General features: G+C 36.9%; 1 protein-coding gene across 1 annotated transcript in view; it reads right to left on the bottom strand.

The window, feature by feature from the left end:
* MYO16 (myosin XVI) overlaps positions 1-22635 on the bottom strand; it is a 294040-nt gene that overhangs the window by 163652 nt on the left and 107753 nt on the right. Inside the window, exons 10-12 of the mRNA XM_054383685.1 lie at positions 14848-14958; positions 12008-12073; positions 9206-9333 (exon numbers count right to left, since the gene is read on the bottom strand). Coding sequence (XP_054239660.1) covers positions 9206-9333; positions 12008-12073; positions 14848-14958 — 305 coding nt within the window. The remainder of the gene's footprint in view (positions 1-9205; positions 9334-12007; positions 12074-14847; positions 14959-22635) is intronic.

Genomic DNA, 22635 nt, shown 5'->3' with positions numbered 1-22635 from the left:
TTGAATGGATTTAAAATATCTGAGTCAAATTTTCATTTCAAATAACAGAAGGTTTATGGATAGCAAATAGTAAGGAACAGAATGTAAGAGATAAACTGGCTGACAGAGCTGTCAGGCTGTATTGCCTCAAACTAAGCCAATCAAATCTAAAGCTTGTGATCTATTTTGAAGGTATTTATAGCAAAGATTTTATCTCCTTCTTTATCTTCTGTCCAGCAAAGCAGCGTGCTTATGCAGCCTGGTTCTCCTTGCAGATGGGAAATACTGTGGTAATGGCAATAGTCAGAAATGTGTAGAATACCACAGGAAGAAGGGAAAAGAGATAGAAAAGGAACAGGAAGCAAGAGAAGATGATGATTGATTTTATAACCTGCCCAGTTTCTGCAGTGCTACACACTGTGACTTCAGTGATCCTGTTTCACTTAATTTCTTGCTCTTGACGTGGAATAAATATTCCAAAGAATGAACAATGATGGTGGGAAGAAACAACAGAAAAGTGGAGGGATGGAAGAGAGAAGCAAAATCAACGGTGCACGTCAAGCACAGAGAATGAAGGAAAAGAAACACAGAAGACAGAAAGGATAAAGTTAGTGAAGCTAATTAAGTCATGTAAGAGTTTCTTACTTAAGTTATAAGAAGTTTGTTTCTTTACAGTCATGCAAACCCAACAAAATGTAACTTGATGCTTCTTCATTTATCTGCTTGATCAAATTTAAAAGGGCTGTTTCTACAACAGACAGTTAATTTTTTTCAGAAGTATAATGGTCAAGCTAGCTGGTCAGTGTGTTAGCTGCACAGTTTTCATTTCTGAAAATAAGAGCAGCAAAATATAATGTCTGGCTATTTCTTTATCAATTAAAATGTCACCTCAAAGGAGAAATCAGTTAAATAAAAGAAGAAAAAGAAAAAGGAATGATAGACAGGTCTTCCTACTCCAATAGGGATGGGATCTCTGCAGCATTTAATCTCATTCAACTCTTATGTGACATACAGGCAGCTTATTTGTTTGCCTGGTAAACTGTACTCCACTGACAAGAGAGATGTCTCACTACTATATGTTATGTGTCAAACTGGTTTTATCTATTCTGTCCATGTTTCTATGATGAGCTGGAATCTGACCCTGGACTTCAAGCTCCTACTGGTATCAGAAGGAGGTTTGCAGTCCAAGACTGTAAAGATTTGAAACCTGGATATATGTTATGCAAAGACCTTAAATAATAGGTCACAAAGCCATATTTAAACCAGGTCTTAGAATGAAAAAAAAAATCATATGAAGTCAAGAAGGTCACCGTCACAGCTAATATGAAACTAGTATCTCTACAGAACCAGCAAGGTACACTTGCTCTTGCTCAGATTTTCAGCATCTGACTTTTTGAAACAGTTTCAAAAGTCCGATGATATTTCATGTCACCCTCTAAAATCTGCATGCATCTCTGCCCTCTTAATAACTTCACTATCCAAATGCTAATAGTACCACACTGCCTCTGTACTTAAGAAGAAATACTAGCCTTCTGCCTTTATGTTGGCAGTATCCAAATTCCATGTTCCTTTTCCTTTAGTACTAATAGGAAAAAAAGTGAAACAGGGCATTGGCCCTATGATACTCCTGCCCTAGAGACATATACTCTCCCAAACCTATTGCAAATTACAGATCTTATGCCTGTATTATCCAGAAAACTGGGGAGTTTACAGACAGATATAGATCCACCTGGCACCACTCCTCTTATTACCCACCCATGCTGTCCAATCCCCTGGCACCTGTGTGTCATGATGACACAACAATTGTGCCCCTCCACAGCACATTTAATCCAAAATCACAGCTGCAACCTATCACTATGATACAGGTTACCAACAAGATTAACAACAGTTACTCTTTGGTTATTTCAGCTGTTAAGGCACCTCTCTGAAGTTAAAACATTACTGAAATTTAGTACAGTCATAGTTATAGATGATGCCACTGAGCAAAAGTGTTCATATATGTTTGAAAATAAAATCTGAAATAATTCATAGTTTGAAACAATGACCAGATTGTCCAATGTGTACTGCCCTTTTTATCTGGCAGATATGTATTTGTGTCATTCTGAGGGCTCAACAAGACAAACATTATCAAATTGTTGTTAGGGCCAATCTCATGTGCAAAAAAAGAGATTCTTTAACAGAAGGCTTTTCCAGGATTAGGAAGGGGGTTATTTTTCAAAAAGTCTTTCTCACAACTAGAGACACTAAGGGAGGGGCAGAAGAAAGGGAAATATTGGTAAAATAACATTTGATGCAACTTTGTTTTCACTTACTATAAAGTAGGCAAATGTTTTCTTAAATAAAGGAACTGGAATGCTCACCATGAGTTTCCTCACTTAGCAATTACTTGGTTTCACTTTTTAAATAAAGCTATGTTGTTTTTTTCACTGCACGTCAGCTGTGGTCCAGATAAAACAGGGCTATGCAAGAGTGTACAAAGTGGACAGTTTCTGTCCCTTCTTGAGTATTGCTTCTCAAGATTTATGTTTCCTAAACATTGCAGTGACACAGCTACAAAGATTTGACACTCTCAGCTCCACTGCTAATTTCACAGTGATTGACATTCTGTTCATCAGTGTCACAGGAGCTTATTGAATAAAGTGGTTGCTGGAGTATAGTTCAAGGGTCAGAATTCACGAGAACTTGGTTGCTGAAAGAGATACATGTCACTTAGATGTTCTGAGCATTCCCAAGTGTTATGCTAGCTCCTAGTGAAATACCGATGGGAAGCACTGAAAAAGAAATCCCAGGTTAGGTGAAGTTTTAATTGTTCTTATCATTGCTTGGAACATACAGAGTAATAAATAATATAACAATGAAAAAGCAATTTGGTACCACGAACCAGATCTTGTTCATTCCATTTCGTTTGAGGGTAAGTAAAAATTTTTGTAATGTACCCATTGCCCACAATATCTTTGCTTTAACAGTTTAATTCTGCTTAGAGACCAATTCCTCTATTCTTTTTTAAATTGTTTCAGCACTAACTTTTTCAAAATATAATTACAATATTGTTCTCTTGTAACTGCTTTATCAAGGTGGAGGATAAGTTAACACTGAAGCATGAAAACATTCCACTGCAGTAGAACTTCTCTAGAAGGCCTCGTTACACAGATAAAGCAAAGAAGGCTATTTTCACAGATAAAGAACATTTCATTAGAGACAGAGTAGTCCAAAGGAAAGCAAAATGGACAGAGAATTTGAAATCATATGCTCACCATGGGCTTTAGGCAAGTTCCATGAAGCTTTCTCACTCTATTCCTCCTTTGGCTTTCCAGCTTTCCTACTGGGTTCCTACTATTTCCTTAATGGTATTTTGCTATTATTACCTTAATTACAACTCTAGTCTCTGTAACTTAAATTAAAATGAATAATTTTAAAATAAACTGTTTTGAAACAAAATACTCACAATTAAAGTTAGAAAAAAGACCAATTCAAGTGACAATACAAAGACACGTGGAACAAAGAATACAAGATATTCTACAACAAAGGGAACCAAAGAAGCCACACCTTGCATATCCACTGCACTTGGACTATCATCCAACTCTTTTGTTATCTCGTGCCAGTTTAGGTTGGCCACTGGTACCACTCACAATCCTCATTAGCAATACAGGCTGGGGGATGAGGTGATAGAAAGCAGCCCTATGGAAAAGGACTTTGGAGTTTTGGTAGATAAGAAGCTAGACATGAGCCAAGTTGTGTCTGTGCAGTTGCAGCCCAGAAGGCAAATTGCATCCTTGGTTGCATCAAAAGAAGTGTGGCCAGCAGATCCAGAGAGGTGATTCTGCCACTTTGTTCTGGTGAGACCTCACCTGGAGTACTGCATCCAGCTCTGGTGCCCTCAACACAAGAAGGACATGAACCAGATGGAGTGGGTCCACAGGAGGGTCACAAAGATGGCTGTGTGGCTGGAACACCCCTGTGGCAACCCAGGGGTGGTAAATAATAAGATGTTTTGCTGATCCACATGAAAATGGATGGGAGGCTGGCAGTAATGGAATGCTGTATGCGGGAACCTGAGGGTGGTAGATGATAAGACGATAACCTTTGGATCTGTGTGAGAGTGAATGGGAGTACAGCAATAACAGAATGCGGTATCACTGGAGCGCATGACGAAGCAGGTGGTGGAAAGCCACCTGTTAGACTGAGAGTGTAAACAGTGGATCCAAAGATTGGTAGGATGTGGGAAAGGGAGAAACCATGTATGAACCTCTCAATATTCCACAGGCCAGGGCCATTGGCCCACCTGTGGCAGTGGTCACCCCTCCACAAGCTGATCTGTCAGTTTGTATTTCAGCTTGTTGTGGTGGGACTGGCAGGATCAGGTCCACTATATCTAAGGGTACACGTAAACAGAAGCTGCAGCCTCTCCTGTGAGGACAGGTTGAGGGAGCTGGGGTTGTTCACCTTGGAGAAGACTCTGGGTTAACCTAATAGCAGCCTTCCAGTACCTAAAGGGGGCTTACAAGAAGGCTGGAGAGGAACTGTTTACAAAGTCATTTACTGATAGGATGAGGGGCAATGGTTTTAAATTACAGAAGAAGAGATTTAGACTGGATGTTAGGAGCCAAGGTCATTACCATGAGTATAGTGGAGCACTGGAACAAGTTGCCCAGTGGAATAGCTGAGGCCCCATCCCTGGAGACATTCAAGGTCAGGCTCAGTGGGGCTCTAGAGAACATGATCTAATGGAGGATGTCCCTGATCACCGCAGGGCGGTTGGACTAGATGACCTTCGGAGGTCCCTTCTGACCTATCTTCTATCTTCTTCCAAACCCTTCTGACCCTAACCATTCTATTTTCTTTCCAGAAAATCCACACAAAGTGCCTGGCTGTTTCCTTTCAGAATAACTGTGGCTGGAGTTACAACATCCTTCATGAAAGCTCCCAGATCCCACAAAACCTGTGTGAACAATTCTGCTCTGAGACCACTTTTACTGTTAGGAGCCAACAAATTCAAGTTATTGGGTAGAGGAAGACTTTGAGATAGTCAGAGAGAACCATCATATAGAAGTATTTAACTAAGGAAGCTCAGCTAAAATAGTGAGAAATGAGCAAACTCCAGGCAAAATTTTAAGAAGTTCCTAGAAGTACTGAGAAGTACATCTTATTATCCCTAATTTCTGCGTATTAGCCAAGTTTGTCTGTATCTTTATAAATTCAGATAGCTGGATCACTATTGTTTGAAAAGTGTTAATTTTAGTATAAACAAATCCTATAAATTATCTGTTAAGGGAAAAAATATAACAGAATATAAAACATGTACAAAGGTATGTACCTGCCATGACAGGACTTCATTTGCACGTGTTTCGTTTTCAGTTCCCACTAAAGGTATTGCATTCAGAAATGCAGCAATACTTAACAAAAAAAACCTATTTCTACAGTACTCGAATTATGATCAAAAGTGCTAGAAAACTTCTGAATTTTTTCATATAAGATTTCCACCAGTTATGAAGGAAGATTTAGGACAGCATAGAAATCCATACTGTTTTGTATGAACTTCTGAAACCAGTCTCATTGTGACACCCAAAACTGTGAGCATTACTACTTCAAATTCCCATTCTGATAGTAAGATATGTCCAGGGAAGAGAGAATAAGCTTGTAAACTTTTAGGGGGCCAGAATAATTTCTTTCTTCTTAATTTGAAAAGTATGTAAGCAAGACATTAGGTCTTCCTTCACGACTGAGGTTTCTAGATTTGAAACAAGACTGCTAAATGTAAAATAATGTGGCTTGTATCACCAGTAGTATTATATGTAACTGACACCCCCTGCATATTAGAAAATAAACTAAACTGGAAAGTGTATTTACAAACATTTTTATTACAAATAGAATGTCTAAATCCATAATTGCACTGCAGTAGCCCATTGCACTTATACTGAATTACAATTTAAAAATTAAAACTTGAACAGAATGCTTGTGGTAATACTAAACTGAGGAAAACAAAAGCTTTTAAGGCATTCTAGTTTAAAAGACAAGGATTTATCCAGAATATTTGGCTTAAAAATGTGATTTATATCACAACAAAGCCCTTGGATATTGACATATACAGAATTGTAACATCTCATTTGATACATTCATTATGAGTTTTTGATTCACTAAATTGTCCATCATCATCCCATGAACTATTGGCTTGATTGACTAAGGACCCCTAGCTGTTAATCAGCCTATAAACTATACTTAGACTTCTTAGTCAGCTCTTTACTTACCTTGCCAGTGCTTAATGCATTTTCATATCCTGAACAGCAGGAGCAAAACACAGTCAGAGGGAATTTCAAAAACTCTGTCTAGTGGCTACTTAAGAGCATAACATAATGCTAATTTATTCTGTAATTTCCATACAAAGTTTATACAAAGGCAGATCTTGTCATCTTGTTGTAAAGCATACATGAGTGAAGGCTTGCTATAAACTAAAAGTAATTGTGAATATCTCGTAGTAAACTATCCAGTAATTTGGCCAAAAGCTTTCCTGTTGTAAAACACTCAGTTTCAGTGAGTCAACACTTGATTAGATGTGAAATTACTCAAAACCTACAACTAAATAAACCTCCTAACAGGGTAACCCCAAGGAAGAAATTAAGATTAAAGCTTCAGAACACAAGAAAGTAAGTAAAGTGTGAAAAGACAAAGAAGGTCAGAAGACTGATACAGATTATCCTGAGGGCTTGAAACAGATTCCACCTCCATTTTTTAACTACTTCAGTAGCAAAGACTTCATATGATGTATAGGAGAATAGATAGAAGCAGGAAAGACCAAAGTAACAATGAAATTTGAAGATAAAAACACATCTTCACACAGTTTAAATGGGACTTCCATGAAAAATCTGCAAAATTAAGTGCTTTAAAGTTAATTTCTGGAAACTGTAAGAGTCTAAAGTACAGTTCTGAAGCTTCTTGAAATCATGACATTCTACGTGTTTTTACTATGGAAACACAAAGTTTTGTCACAGAAGGGTTGCCAGTGCGTTTGCAGAGGATTTCCTTCCACTAGGTGGTTGTAATGATATACTAAGGACCCTACCTCAAATATCTGTTAAATCCGCATTCACAGAATCACAGAATACCTGGGCTTGGAAGGGACCACGATCAGGTGACAGCAAGAGGGCAGATGAATAACCTGAGTTACATCGTGGATGTTTTTTTGATTATTATTGTGTCAGAAAACCAATAGAAATCTCCTTTATCACCTTTACTTTCCAGACACTAATTAACAGGATTCTAACAATACATTAGCATAGCAAGACTATCTCATTTTTAATAGCTATTTATGAACTTCTAAGAGATCTTAATTCCCTTCTGCTTTCCCATTTAGTGCTAGCAGAATGAAGGGATTTACAAGTAAGTGTTTCTAGATGTTTTGGTCAAGTGTCAGCTCTACTTATCTTCTATTCCTAGTTACCAGATGCTTTTCTTTTCACAAGTGACCTAATTAATTACCCACATAAAGGACACTTTAGGACAGCATAAGAAATGTCTTGCCAAGTGCTGATGCCATCAACAGAGCACTCATGTCACTTTCTCCATCAGATCACTGCTTTAGAATAAATTAGGTAGGCTGGGCTCAGATCAAGACCTGTGGAGCTTAACACATGCTTTGAGATACTGATATGAAGTCATCAGTAGCAACTATTCCCTGATACCAAAGACATTTATTATTAAGTACAATATTCTTTCTGTATTACTACACGATACTTAACCTGGCAGTTAGCTGTTTTCTTAGAGAAAATAATTATAGGCAACTTCACAAAGGTATTAATCAATTAGCAATGTCCCAAGTTCCTATTTTGAGGAAAATGATGAAAACACTGCCTTAGGGTATTTTCTGTTTTTTATAAAAATTATTGTACCTACACAAGAGTAAATATTGATGAGAAGATAATATGAATATACAGTAACTATTTCCTAATATTGCTGTACCTCTGCTTAAATGTCATTAATTGGTGGATAAATAACTATTCCATTCTGATTAGGTTATAAAAAGGTTACCATTTATTTCAACCAATCAGTCAGTTCCACACATAATTTACACATCTGTAATCCAGAAATTTAACAGAAATTTAACAAATTAAAAAACTATGTTTTTTATAGACTATACTTTAAAAAGAAATATTTAATTGCAATATTCAAATGTACTTGAATACTTGATATACCGAACTTCGAATACAGGATTTTGTGTCCACATAGACAGAATGCAACATCAATAGATAGATATGGTTGTATTTGTGTTCACTTTAATTCTTATAACTCTAAAACAGAATTATTATCTGCTTTTGAGTATCATATCCTCTCCATTTTATAGTATTCAATTTTCTTATAATCAGAGGCAGTTCAACAGCAATTATAGGATTTATCCAATGGACCAGTCTTTATTCATGGACAAATCAAAATCAACCTCTTTTCTTTTTTTTTACTCCCTGCCTCCCATGGAGTTCTGCAAACCCTTGCCAATATTTCAGCCAACAGCAATTGTCAAAGTGACAGATGGCCACCAATTTTCTTTGACCAACTACATCAAATTCACTAGAATCATTATTTTCAGCTGGGATGCAGGAAGAAAAAAGGATTAACAGATTTGGTAATCAAAAGTTAAAAGTGAATTCAAGTTTTCACCATTTGAAAACCAACATACCCAAATGAAACTATTTCACTGGAGATTTCTAATATATTTATTCAGAATCTTAAAGTTTTTTATCATTAAAACAACAGTGTGAATAAAGGAACTGGTTAAAATCCATTTAGAAGCTGGAGAACTAAGTAAGCTAAGTAATAAGCTCATGGCCACACAAACATGTGAGACAGAGTGGAAGCTCCAATATAGAGCCCCCAACTCAGAGATTTACAATTCAGTACAGACTTCCCATTTTTATTATCATTAGATTCTATTTCTAATCCTGATTTGTGTAATACTAGCAAACATACACATTAGTTTTGAATTCTTTATCATTAACTCTTTGTTACTAATTAGATGGAGCTAGATGGAGTGGCAATTCCCCAAGAGAATTTATAAGCTTGAGATGTAATTAAACCTTTTACAGTTCCATTTTGCTCTAATGTATGATACAGAGATGAGTACACAGAAAGAAATCAGTTGGAGGAAAAAAAAATAATTGAAATCTTGACTGCTGAGTCCTGGGGGAAACAGCGGAAAGGCAGGAGTTACAAATTAGTTAATAGAAAGATAAATTTTCACCTGAGGATAAAGCACTGGGGACGCTGCTCCTGGAATAGCATGTGGTAAGCTCTTTCAGCACAGGAAAATATATGTGGGGGAAGTGAGGAACACAATTTTCCAGAGTTACTTAAATAAAGCTGGGTGACCTGAAAAATTGTAGAAAATTAACTTGATCAATATGTTTCAAACTAATTATGTTTCACTCCTGTAATCCTGGGTCTTTTGCAAATCTCTCTAAATATCATGAACAGAATCTCTGTATGCCTATCAATGGTAACTTTAAGAAGATTTTAATAGAGAAAACCATCTGTGATCACAGAAGATCTAATTAACATATATAATGAAAGTTAACTAGAGGACTCAGCAATACTAGATTGTTCACTGAGTAAAACAAAACCTGCTAAGTTACTTTTTTATACCTTTATAGTTCTTCAATGTCTTCACTTAAATATCTTACACACTGAAATAAGATCATTCCATCAGAAGTGAAAAGTGAAATTGAAGGCTTAAGTGTTAAACTATTTCATTTACTACAGGACAAAGCAGACTTACAAATGCTGTTTTTTCAATATAGAATAATTCCTGTAATACACTTAGCTGGCAACATATACTATCCTTAAAGCATAAGCAGGAGTGGAACCAATTATCTGCTACAGAAACCTCAAATTTTTCTTAGGATATTCTGATATTCTTTCAGCTAATATCAAATAAATTTTAGAAACATTTAGATGTTCTGCTAGAATCTGGAATTCCATTCTTTCAGAATAAATAAACAGCATAAAGAAAGTATGTTGCAAGTGCTTTGTAAACCTACACCCTTTTCTAACACACAAACCTCTATATATTTGCTGTAATCCAATGCAAGCAAACTCTGCACAAACATAACAAAGCAGCATGACTGTAGCACAAGCAATTTTGCAGTTACTATGGTACCTTTGAAGTGGTGTCTTCATGTTCCCAGTAGTATAGTGCTACTAAAGTGTATTTCTGTGTAAAAATGCATTGATTCACATAGTAATTACATATGAAGGAATGCATATCAGTGTCCAATAATTTATGATTCTTTATATCCTCTCAAAGTGAACAATTGCTTATAAAAAGATTTATTTTGGTGGGAGATCAGAGTAAGATAATAAAATAAAGATTGTGAAAATTTATGAAAAGTGTTTTTTTTTAAAAGAGAGAAAAAACCTTAAGTGTTTCTCTCATCAAAAAATGTGCAACAATCTTTTTATTTCTTCATCCTTGTTTTAAAAATAGCATCATGCCCAATATATCTTTGCATTCTTTTTTTTTTTTGACAGCTAATAAACCACATACCCAAAACAAAAAAGTTAACTAATGAGCCACATCATATAACATGTCAGTCTCTAATGAGGAATTGACGTCATGAAGTTTTAGTGTTTTTTAATATAAAAATCATTACTACTTACAGACTCCAATATAATATCAGATAAACTGCTGCAGTATACTCCAGCATTTCAAAACCAAAGTAAAGCTATTTTACAACCACGTTTTTTGGGGGTTTTGGGTTTTTTTAATCGTCTATGAAATACCAGCCTAGTATATATACCATGCAGATAAAATGATGGTCTAAAAGCAAAGATCATCCAAAGTGACCAAAACAAAAAAGTATCTCATACTAAGCTTGCTAAAATAGATCAGTCACAGAGAGGTCATGAGAAGATGCAGCAAACATTCAGGAAACATTTTAAAATATAAGCCTGCCACCTAAATTGTTTTCCTTTACAGTTCTGTATTGGTGCACAAAATTGCATACCTAATGTAAAATACACAATGATAGGAAAAAAACACCTTAGTCTAAACCCATGGGGATGATGGATGATTTCCTTTTCTCAAAACTAATACAAAACTACTGATACACATGAATCCTCGTGACATAGCAAACAGCCACAGACTACAGTTTGCTTACCAAATTTTGAATTGTATACAAGTCTTGTAAGGTAAATAAACATATATGAACACTCTCTTAACACAGCTGGGGGCCTGATCTGTGCAGCTGTATTAGCAAGAAAATAACAGAGGAGGGGGAAATAAATTACCAGTTACACTAACATTTTGTCTCTAAAATGGCTGAGAGTGAAGGAGAAACCAAATTATCTGAATTTGTTACTCCCACTGATCTACAAAGTCCACTAAAGCTAGTGTCCGTGTCTAGGAATAAATAAATAGTAAATAACTAGATTCAAAAAGAAAACATCTGAAACATTTAAGTGGCCTTGTGCATATGACTGCACACATGGACTCAGGTCCCCATTGTCTATGCACTGCCTGTGCCCGGCACAAGTCACCTCCACGTGACTGCCCTAGCGTAGTGCTAAGGTCATGACAAGCACTGAGCACTCGCTGTCTGTAGAGTGTCTGAACTGAGTGACCTGGTGTGCAGCACGGACACTGTGAGCCTTTCTGCAGCATTCGAGGTTGTTATCTCCATAATCACGTTTTAGGCAAGGGAGGCTGTGAGCTCAAGCAACCACTGCATGAAGTCTATGTCAACTTTTGCAAGTTCATCTGTGGCAGAAACTGGCAACGTCATGTTATACATCAGAAACTGCTTTTAAGTAAGTGGAAGTGCTACTGCTCATGCAAAACATTAGCAAGATGGATGTTTTACAGATAAGACGCAGCAAAAAACAGTGGTGTTTTGGAAGAGATTTTAAATATTTGCTAAAACATTAAAACTAATATGCTCCCAATGTAAAAAAAGGCATATAAGAATAATTTTAGGAGCCTGGCCTGACAAATGAATGAAACCACTGAAAAAGATCCACAACTTAATATCTAAAAGAGAATACTTACCATGATAGAATAAATAGGAAGTTCTTTAAATGGGTTAACAAGCAACAGTATATCACCAATGTAAGTCTGGAAAAAAAGGAGATACAACTGCTTTATTAAGTAATAAATTAAATTTATAAGAAGGCTAATGATTTTCTTCCAGAAAGGACATTTGACAAAGCCACTTAAATCTAGATGTCAACATATTAAACATAATTCGCAAATCCAGAGCCTTTAACTTCATATTTAGATTGAGATCTAAATTTGCAATTCAGACAGCATTAATTATTCTGTATGTAATAAAGATGAGTTTTTCATAATGGAAAATTATGCACAGAAGAATTGCACTGCATGCATTATTATTTGCTAAACTACAAAAACCTGGCATACCTACCACATAAACAAGTTCCTCAAGCAATTTTCATAGGATAGACGATATAATTTACAAATACTGTATCAATTAACCAGAACTGATACCTTAAAATATGTGGCTTGTGAGATAAAATGGAGCAATTGATAGATACACAAGTACTTATGCATGTTTATGTGTATATAAACATACATACTTGGACTCTATCAAAAATAGCACAGCACCTACTGATTGAAAAAGTTGCCCAGATTTTATTATTTCATATTTAAACATTCATATGTGATATATGTACTGAGCTGTAAGAATGTAGGTCACCCTTGCTGCTATACTTTTCATTCCATGTAAGTAGCTGCTTCTGTATTATGCTCTTACAATGCAAACAGGCCGCACCTCTGTCTCTGAAGGGATCAGACAGAAAACTGTCATTTGAACAATCCCAGGCATGCTGCCTTTTTCAAGATGAAGTGTTTTGAATTGTGGAGGCAGAAAATATTGTCATTCACAGTAAATCCCAGTGCACAGCCCTGCAGCACAGTACAGCCCCTGGGGAGAAGGCCCTTCCTCCATGCCCCCTCCCAGTTACCCTACTCCATCCCAGCTCTGCCATACAGGGCTGCTGGTCCTTCCTGCTTAGCCATATCCAGCTACAGCAGGATATGACTGCCACCAGGAGTAGAGTCCACCCCTTCACCCCCACAGCCCCACTCCAACATGGGGTGCCAGTCACCTCTACTTATCCATGCCTGCTGAGGTGGCCACATGTGGGGTGTCAGGCATTGGAACACGTTGCCCAGGAAGGTGGTAGAGTCACCATCTCTGGAGGGGCTCAAGAAACATGTGGACATGGCACTTGAGGACATAATTTAATGGCCATGGTGGTCTTAGGTTGATGATTGGACTCAATGATCTTCAAGGTCTTTTCCAACTGAAACAATTCTCCAAGGACTTTTTTTTCTAACTCTGAGAACCAAACCACCCAAAGATGCAAAGGTTTTCAGCATTGATGCTGACACTCTTCCAAAACACAAGATCTGCTATTGAGCAGAACATTAAGGAGCATGGACTGTAAATTTTCATTAAGCTAAGGAGAATGCTAGAGTAAGGAATGAGATCCTCTTAAGTGAAATCTTCAGCATTTTAAAATAAAAGGCTTCCTTTTTATAAATACTGAGTATTTGAGGATGCTCCTGAATTCAGCTACACTTATCTGTGTGGCATCTTTAAAAGCAAAATCACAGAATCAAAGAATGTTAGGGGTTGGAAGGGACCTCCAGAGGTACCTAGTGCAACCCTGCTGTCAAAGCATGATCACCTAGGGCAGACTGCACAGGAACGCATCCAGGCGGGATTTGGAAGTCTTCAGAGAAGGCGACTCTACAACATCTCCCGGCAGTCTGTTCCAGTGCTCCATCACCCTCACCATAAAAAAGAGTCATGCTGTGTTGAGGTGGAACCTCCTGTGTTCTAGCTTGTACCCACTGTTCCTTGTGCTATCACAGGGCACCACCAGAGAGAGACTGGCACCTTCATCTTGGCACCCACATTGGTAAGACTTCTCTCAGCCTTCTCAAGACTAAAAATCTCCAGTCCTCTCAGTCTTCACAGGAGAGATGTTTAAGTCTCACAATACTCGACACACTAAATAGAACTTGAGTCAAAATCCTAAAACCCAGAATCTTTATTATCATTGAATACCATAACATCCAGAATTGAAGTTTCCATCATTTGAAAGGTATTCACCGTAACATGCCAATTCCCCATAGTCCTTTAGTCTAAATAGTGCAATCCACTTCTACATTTAAAAATAATTTGCATGATTCATATTAACACACCATTATTAAGTTAGAAATAAGTTATGAATAAGATATGAACAGGGACACAAAATTTTTCACAGGCATTTTTCTCCCAAACATAAACTATGTCTAACCAGGTGCCTCCTGAGTTTATTATGGCATGACCAGGAAAACCTGCTTCACAAAAAACCTTGCTATAACTATTTCATTCCGTATCTAGATGATTAACATTACAATATAGAGAATGATTTCTGTAACACACAAAGAGATAATGGTTAATTAAATCTCCTGTGCTGAATTCTAAGCTTTTAAAATCTAAATTTATTTTAAATTTGTAGTAATCCTATGCTCTGTTAAAATTGTTACTTAGCATTAAAGATAGAAGGATCTTTAGGTGGCTTGAGAAGGAAGATTATGTGCACCCATTGACTTTTATCAATACACTCTCTCTGTAAAATAAACACACATAAATTGTATCCAAGCCTATCTGAAGTATTGTTACATCTTTTACTTCTGCTTGTCCTGTATAAACTTGAGAAGCTGCAGGGCTTATAAACAGATATGTCCTGATCTGTTTAATATTAACCAAGATGCTGGACCAGGTTACTGCCCAGTAATCATGACAGTTATTTTTTTTTTCTATTCTCTCAATTACTCTTTTTTGAAAGCTTACTGTTCATAGGCGAATAGCAACTCACATATATCTGATTATTATTGAAACGCTTCTGAATCTCATAAAGCAGGCTGCTGTCTGTTAGCTCACTCAGAGAAGCCAGGTCATCATTTGGAGCTGGAGGCATTAGCTTGATCTAGAAAACACAAATCAGAGAAATATAGTAACTTCACAACCAGTCATTTTGTACCACAATGTTCTAAAGTATAAACCTAGATCACTAGAACTTACAGGAAAAAAATGCATTACAAAATTGGAAAGTTGTCATTAATTCCTGCCAAACAATTGCATACCATTAATCATAAACCAGAGAAAAACATAGAAAACTATTATCAGTGTTAAGGTGCAAAATGGCATGAATCTGATGGTCTTTTAAGAACATAGTCTTCTACTGAAGTGCAATTTGCTGTCCCTGAACCCATAAAGACTCCCAGATCAAATGCAGTTCTACTGCTGTCTTTATACAACGTTTATGGCAGAAAAAAATGAAGATTAAAAGTTAGTTTAGAAACTATTTTTCACCCAGTATCTAACAAAACTCTCATACTTCTCTTCAACATACGGGTTTTAAAATTCTAGTAATTTTTTTCCTGTAGAATAGAAGGAAGCTAATAAAAAGTGGGAATCATATTATCAAGGAAACCAGAAGAAAAGCAGCTGCTTTAGCCAAAACTGATGAAGGAAATGACCTTAACAATTATGAGATATTGGAGAAATAATATGTTGTAGATTTAAGGCTGGATGCCTTTAAGTACCACAGAGTGGAGGACCTCCAGGAGAACCAGAAAAATCCAGAGGTGGACCAGAATGTGTAATCTATGTTGTTTCATTCCTGTAAGTGCTGCATCTCTATAAAAATGGACATTTCTGTTTGTTCGCTCCCTTTTCCTCCCTCTCTGCACTCCTGTACATGTGGAGCCTTACCTCTGGTTGTGTGGAGGAGGTTTGTGGCCTGGCTTTGGCCTTGGCTGAGCTAATTTTTACTGCGTCACTCAGGTCTGGGCAGGGAGATATAGTGTGGAGGGGGCATGCAAGCCTGGGATTTCTGAGGCCTGGTTTGGGAGAAGGGTTTTTTTGTAGCACGGCCGAGGTGGACTATGGATTTGTGTATTTTATATTCTTGGTACTGTTGTGTGTTGTTACGAATAATACTTCCATTTAAACTTCCAATTCTTTCCAATGCAGTGTGGAGCGTTTCTCTTTAACTGCTTTGAGAAAGGTTAAAGAGCATAGGTCTGTTCTTAAAACTAAGACTTAATATAAGATCTTCAAGGTGAAGTAAATGCTAAGGAAACAACAACAAAAAAACCCCAAAAGACAGAATAGGAGACAGAAGAAAAAAGAATCAGTGAAAATGGAAAGCTAATTAAAGGCAAAATAAAAATTGATACATTAAGCAGTTGTTGTAGGGTTAGGATTTTCACACACACACACACACACACACACTAGGAAATTCACCCCCAGAATCGAGAGTTACCTCCAGAATAAATCACCAGACTAGCTCAGAAAGATTTGGAAGCAAAATGAAGTTATATTTACAAAAATGGACTAAATACAGAATCGTATCAGGTGATAAAACATGTACAAAATATATTTACATATATTTACATCTCAACTCAGAAGTATCCCCCTGGGCAGCTCAGGGAGAGACTGCTTCACCTCTTTTTCTTCTTCCCCCATGCCCCCTTCCCTTCCCTGTACCTCAACAGACACAATACAAGTCAGTTCAGCCAGCAGAAGGTCAGAAGGGAGAAAAAAGCAGCCATGCAAGCAAGAAAGCCGCAGAGAGAAAGAAATTCCTGTGCTTTCAGATATACAGAAAATGACAGAGCCAATGAAATGAAATAGTTTTATCACTATTTACTTTGCTTAGCCTCTTAGAAAAATTTGTCCAGCACCTTAACTGAACTCTCTGGAAGGATTGAATGCCTATTTACAATTAAGCATAGCTTATAACTGTAACAGTAGTGTACCTATAAATTATGATCTGCAATTCAAATGTAGGTTAATTCCTTTTTTATGTCAACCTGAAGAAAAATATTTTTGTGTCTAGAAACAGAAAATTCTTATGTGAACAATGGCAGAATTATGTGAATTGTTTACTAAAATGCTCTACGTCCTTTTTGAGGATGGGCAATGAAGATGAAGCTTCTTTGTTCTATTGCTCTGTGTGGCAGTTCAGGCTGGGTGCCTCCTGTTACTGCCACATAAGTTACACCTCTGGTGTCCCAAGTGTCTGACCCAATAAGGTGGACACAGGAAACTCATAAATCCTGTGTCCTATAAATCCATCTGCAAAGTTATTCTCTTCCTCTTCCTTCCCTCTCTGCTCCCATGGCAGATGCTCTCTATTGGGTAATGGTGGGGGAGTATCTGAAGGCCTCTTAGGCCTGCCTAGGCCTAATGCCAGGAGGAGAAGCGGGGGGCAGCCTCAGACCTCGCCAGCCTGAGACCAGCCTAGCAGTGGGGGGTGTAGCAGGGATGGAAGAAAGAGCCTTGGGGGGTTTTTGGGTACACGCTCAGGTGGGGAGAAGGGAAGTGTAGGAAGGCCTTTGGGTGTGCTATAAGGGACTCTGTACGCTTTGGGCTATCATTGCCACTATGCTTTGCAGTTTCTGTAAAACACCAATTGCTTTTCCATTTAAACTTTCCATCACTCTCCAATCCGTTTGTGTGCCTCTCAGGGCAAGAGAGGATCTGTCCGGCCTTAAACAAAGACACTCTGCTTAAGATGAAAGCTCAGAAGAAATGCAGACACTGATTTTTCTTGGAGAACAACTCAGCACCCTCATCTGCTTGCAGGACCATGTGTTAGGAAGGTATCAACAGAAGCAGCAAGCAGACTGGGATACTGGTGGTTAATACAGGGGATCTGATTCTGAACTTCCATTGTTCCCATAGTTCCAAGGTCTAGATCAGAAATCATGACACTCTGGGTGTTCTTCCTGCATTTGTCAGAGCCACGTTATGTGATACTTTTCAAGTAGTTTATCTTCAAGAAATAACACTAACAACTTCTCTCCTTCTCAGTGTTTGAAGATTCTTAAAACATACACAAATATATCTTCCAACCTCTGACATACTGTGATACTGTGATATAATTGACATACAATTTTTAGGTGACTATGAGTAAACATGGGGAAGCAGGATGAATTAGATAGGATTTTGCATCTTCTCTAAATCATAGCTCTTTGATCCTATCAATATTTTCTTCTAAAAACAAACAGGATTATTGCATACCAGTATCAAAACTCAAGAAAGAATCATAAAACAGATGGCATTTCTCACTCTTCTACTTTATCAATAAGAAACAAATGATCCATACCAGACGTGACAACCACAGAACCACAACCCCCCCGATGACGTAAAATGAAACATTGTTTTTTTCTGTTTAAATATTTCACCAGTTCTACTCATATTCATATGGTACAAATCAAGTTACAAATCTTGAAGTCTTCTCATGTCTGGAAATAGATAAATAAAAATTGTGGAATACAAACTCCACACTTCATTTTACAGTAAATAATCTTGTGGGTTCAAAGTGTTGTCAAAAGATGACTACTCTTATACTAGCACATAAAAAAAACCCCAACCAGACAAAAAGCCCCAAACAAACCACCGAAAAAAACCCCAAGAGACATGTCTTTGTATCTGTAATTATTGCGGGTTTGACTCATTCCTAATTCCACTATGAGCATTTTTTTTCTCAGCTTTCAAGATTTTTTTTTTATGGCCTTTGCTATCCTAATACTATGCAAATTGCTTACAGTCCAAACAAGTTGTGAAGTATTGTACTTGGTTTTCAGTTACTTGCCCATCTCAGCCTAGTCTTGTCTTTGTTTAAGCCCAGTACTGAACAATGAGACACAAGCTTAATCACTGAAGAAACTGCAAAACAGAGCAAAATTTATTATAAGCAATATTACATAGGTCGTAATAAATTAAATTAAGCTGGTGAAGGGTCTATAGAACAAGACTTATGAAAAGCAGCTGAGGGAGCTGGCATTGTTTAGCCTGTAGAAAGTGGCTCAGGGGAGACCTTATTGCTCTCTACAACTACCTGACAGGAGATCTCCTCTCCAAAGTAGCAAGTGATAGGACAAGAGGAAATGGCATCAGGTTGTTCTACATCTATTTTGGATGTTCCAAAATGATTTTTCACTGAAAGGGTTGTTAAACACTGGAACAGGCTGCCCAGGGAAGGTACCTTGAGGTAATGAAAAGACGTGTAGATGATGTGCTTACAGACATAGTTTAGTGGTGGGTTTACCAGTGTTAGGTTAATGGTTGGAGTTGATAATCTTAAGGGTCATTTCCAACCTAAATGATTTTATGACTACATATGAAGCCATAGGTACTCACGAAGGAAAGGTGCATGTAAGCAAGGCTTATCATAGAATCACGGGCTTGCAAGGTCCCAGAGTCTGCTGAGTCCCATAGCCGTGCAGCATTTCTTATCTATAAAGGACAGGCTTCTACGCTTTTGTCTATTTTGAGCATTATAGCCATCATTGAAGTTTTTTTTTATTGTAGTAGCTTTATCCTGGAGAATTTTCACAATTATATTGTGTACTTCAAAAAACTTCCATTTTGGGGACTGACACAGTGACTGGAAAAATTTGGGTACCTCTGCTTTAGTCTTTAATAATTTCTTTACTGTTCCTCTACATTCAGTAGAAAACAATGCTTAAAAATGACTTTGATGTTGGACTAAGCAGACAAAGTATCAACCAATTTGAAAAACATAAGGAAAATGTACCTTACAACCTTAGTCTAGATGTGCTAGCTGCATAGATGCACAAGGAATGGAAAACAGGAGTGGCCAATCACAGAATTACAGAAAAACACCCGGTTGGAAGAGACCTCAAAGATCATCCAGTCCAACCTTTGACCCAGCACTGAAGGGTCAATACTAAACCATGTCCCTAAGTACCAGGTCAGTGATTCCGTTTCTTTCTTTCCCTGTAAAAATTGTGAAAACCCACCTCTCATTCCACTAAGTCAAAAAATCATTAAATGTACAAATGCAAAAGTATAAGTACCTCAAGGGCATTATTTACTAGACTTAGGATTTTTTTTTTTATATGTACATGTATAATGTACTTACTTCAAGAGGTAAACTGTGAAACAGGCCAGCTGAAAATGTCACGATTTACCCATGGTCCTCATCTCACTGATTGATTTTTTTTCCAGAAGAAATGTACTCTGAAATGGTGGAATCTATCAAAATGCTACTGTGATTCTCATTTTTCCTGTCTATTTGCAATACATCTAAAAATACCTGTATTTTCAGAACATGACAATATACAGGCAAATCAGACAACACTCACAGGCTGCCTGCCATATCTGTCTGTGTCTTTGTGTCTGCCTGTTCTAGAGGTTTATGACTTACTGCACTGAAGTGGATACAGATTTTTCCGTCACACAGAAGATGGCATTTTTCGCTGTTTTTGTTTCTAATCATGGCAATTGGACATAAGTCAGGCTAGAAAACAAGAATTGCACTTGGAAAGAAAAAAAAATTAAAAAGTAAATTACACTTTGTATGATGATGTACATTGGAATGGAGCAAAAGGAAGAAAAGAATTCCAAGAACATCTGAAAGTGTCTTGTAGTAGGAAAGAAGATGAATGACAGAGGAGCCTATGGCCTCTTTTCCTTATTGTGCTCCCCTGGCTGGCAGCAACAGAGCAGGTACAGGTCTCCACTATACTCCTTTGTGTGCTGTCAAAACTCTAGACATCTGTGCCAGCAGTTGAGTTTCTCTTAATCTGTCTATTTAAAGACTAAACCAATGATAGACTAAGAACAAGGGTTTGGATTCAAGCAGTTTCTCTGTATTTTCTGAACTGTTATTACACTTCCTTGTACATTCTTGGCTAGGTAGCACTCATGCAGATAACACCTGGATATCATTCAGGTCACTTGTCAATAAGCATTTCCCATAGGCTGTTTGAGCGTGACCCCATCTTTCAAGGGAGAAAAGAGTTTTGATGTATGGATGTGCACTGACCCATCCCACATAGCTGTGGGCCAGAGAACAGACCTTGACTTCTTATTAATAATCTAGGTATATCCAAAGATACCAACTATACTATAGACAGTTAGATGGTTAGAAATGTGAAGTTAAGCTCCAAGTAAGGGAATTGAAATCTTTTTCCATCAACTGTTTTTTCTCTATGAAGTTTAGGATTTGGTGAGTCAGCACCATTTCTTTGCATGAAAACTCACAATTCAATGAGCAAATAAATCACTCTAAATGCTTTAAATTCACAACTGGTCTGACTCGGTATTAAACGTTACTTACATTATTAATAACTTATTTGTAGGCACCTTCAAATACATTTATTCTCACCTACGTTTTGAGCATACAGATGAGTTGTCTCTATTTTTTTCTACCTTTATGTATGTATCTGGCTACTATATTAATTGCATGATGTATATTTTATGAGACATAACACAAAAATGCTGCATAAAGACAGCATAAGTTCTAATATAACTATGCCTCTGGAAGTGATTTGGTTTTGAGAGTTTTGTATTGCTGGGAATGAAGAATCCTATTTACCTATATAAATACTTAACAGCATTCAAAATCTGCTCATACAATAATATCCAATGATTTTTATTTTTCTCACGTACTTGTGTCACTGAAATAAGCATGCATTCTAGCTCTTACATGTAATACTATGATATACACAGTTGTCCCTTGTGTATGTGATAAATAATACTAGAACAATCAAAAGGACATCAGGGATACTCTATCACACAGTTCATATGGCAAACAATATGTACACATAAGACAAAGACAATTTTATTTTTTTAAGATGTAATTAAAAGAAAGGATTTAATCTATATTTGTTTGTAGCATGAAGCACGTAATTGAATTCCAGACCAATAATTTAAATGTGCTATCAAAAAAATATCCCTCCCTACTGAGAGGAAGAGAAATTGCCAGCTTTGATAAAATTCTGGGAATTATTCATAGTGCTTCCTTTGTTTGGCAGCACAGACCTTGACAATACAGATGATCAGAGAACACCTTTTACCTAGGAATAAGGAAAAGCTAATACAAACCAAGAGAGACCCAAAATGTTTCATTGATGTAGTCACTTGATTTTAATCTCCTATGCTTCACGTAATAAAAATCTTATTTCATGAGAAATAATATTTTAAGGCTTTTTCATCCTTTTTTTGCAATTAAAAACCCTGAGGCTACCTATAAATTTGAGCTATTTTCTTAAAGCCAAAAAAGTCACAAGTTTTCTCTATTAAAAATGCATGTTTCAGATACAGTAAAATGAAGTTTTTCTCTCTGATCCCCTCAATCTGTGTGCCATATTGCCTAAGAATGTATGATATTTCTGACACAATTCATATGAAATATCATGCTGATCTATTTCAATAATACATGGACATAAAATCCAAGTAATGACTCCACACAGCCTATTGAAAAATTAAACAGAACATGATTACTTTGAGTGTAGTTTGGAACACAACCATTAAGAATAAAAGAGAGTGAAACTCATTAGAATTATTATACCCAAGGGGATATCAGGAAGAGGTTGTTCAAAGCTTTCCTTTGGTAGCAGCACTAAATAATAAAAAAAAAATACTTCAAGTTGTGCACTTTTTTTCTTAAAATATTACTTGGAAATATCACCTCTGAAAACTAAGATCTACATATTCTATAAACAAATATGCATATGACATATATATATATACCTACAGTTCATAATGTATGGCAAGTGGTATAGTATACAACCTCTGTATGTCCAGGACCACAATTAGGTAACTTACAAAAAGAAAAAAGCTC

This window comes from Indicator indicator, chromosome 1 (assembly GCF_027791375.1).
Source record: "Indicator indicator isolate 239-I01 chromosome 1, UM_Iind_1.1, whole genome shotgun sequence".
Classification (NCBI taxonomy): domain Eukaryota; kingdom Metazoa; phylum Chordata; class Aves; order Piciformes; family Indicatoridae; genus Indicator; species Indicator indicator.
The sequence above is the reverse complement of the archived record's forward strand: the minus strand, read 5'-3'. Positions and strand labels throughout refer to the sequence as shown.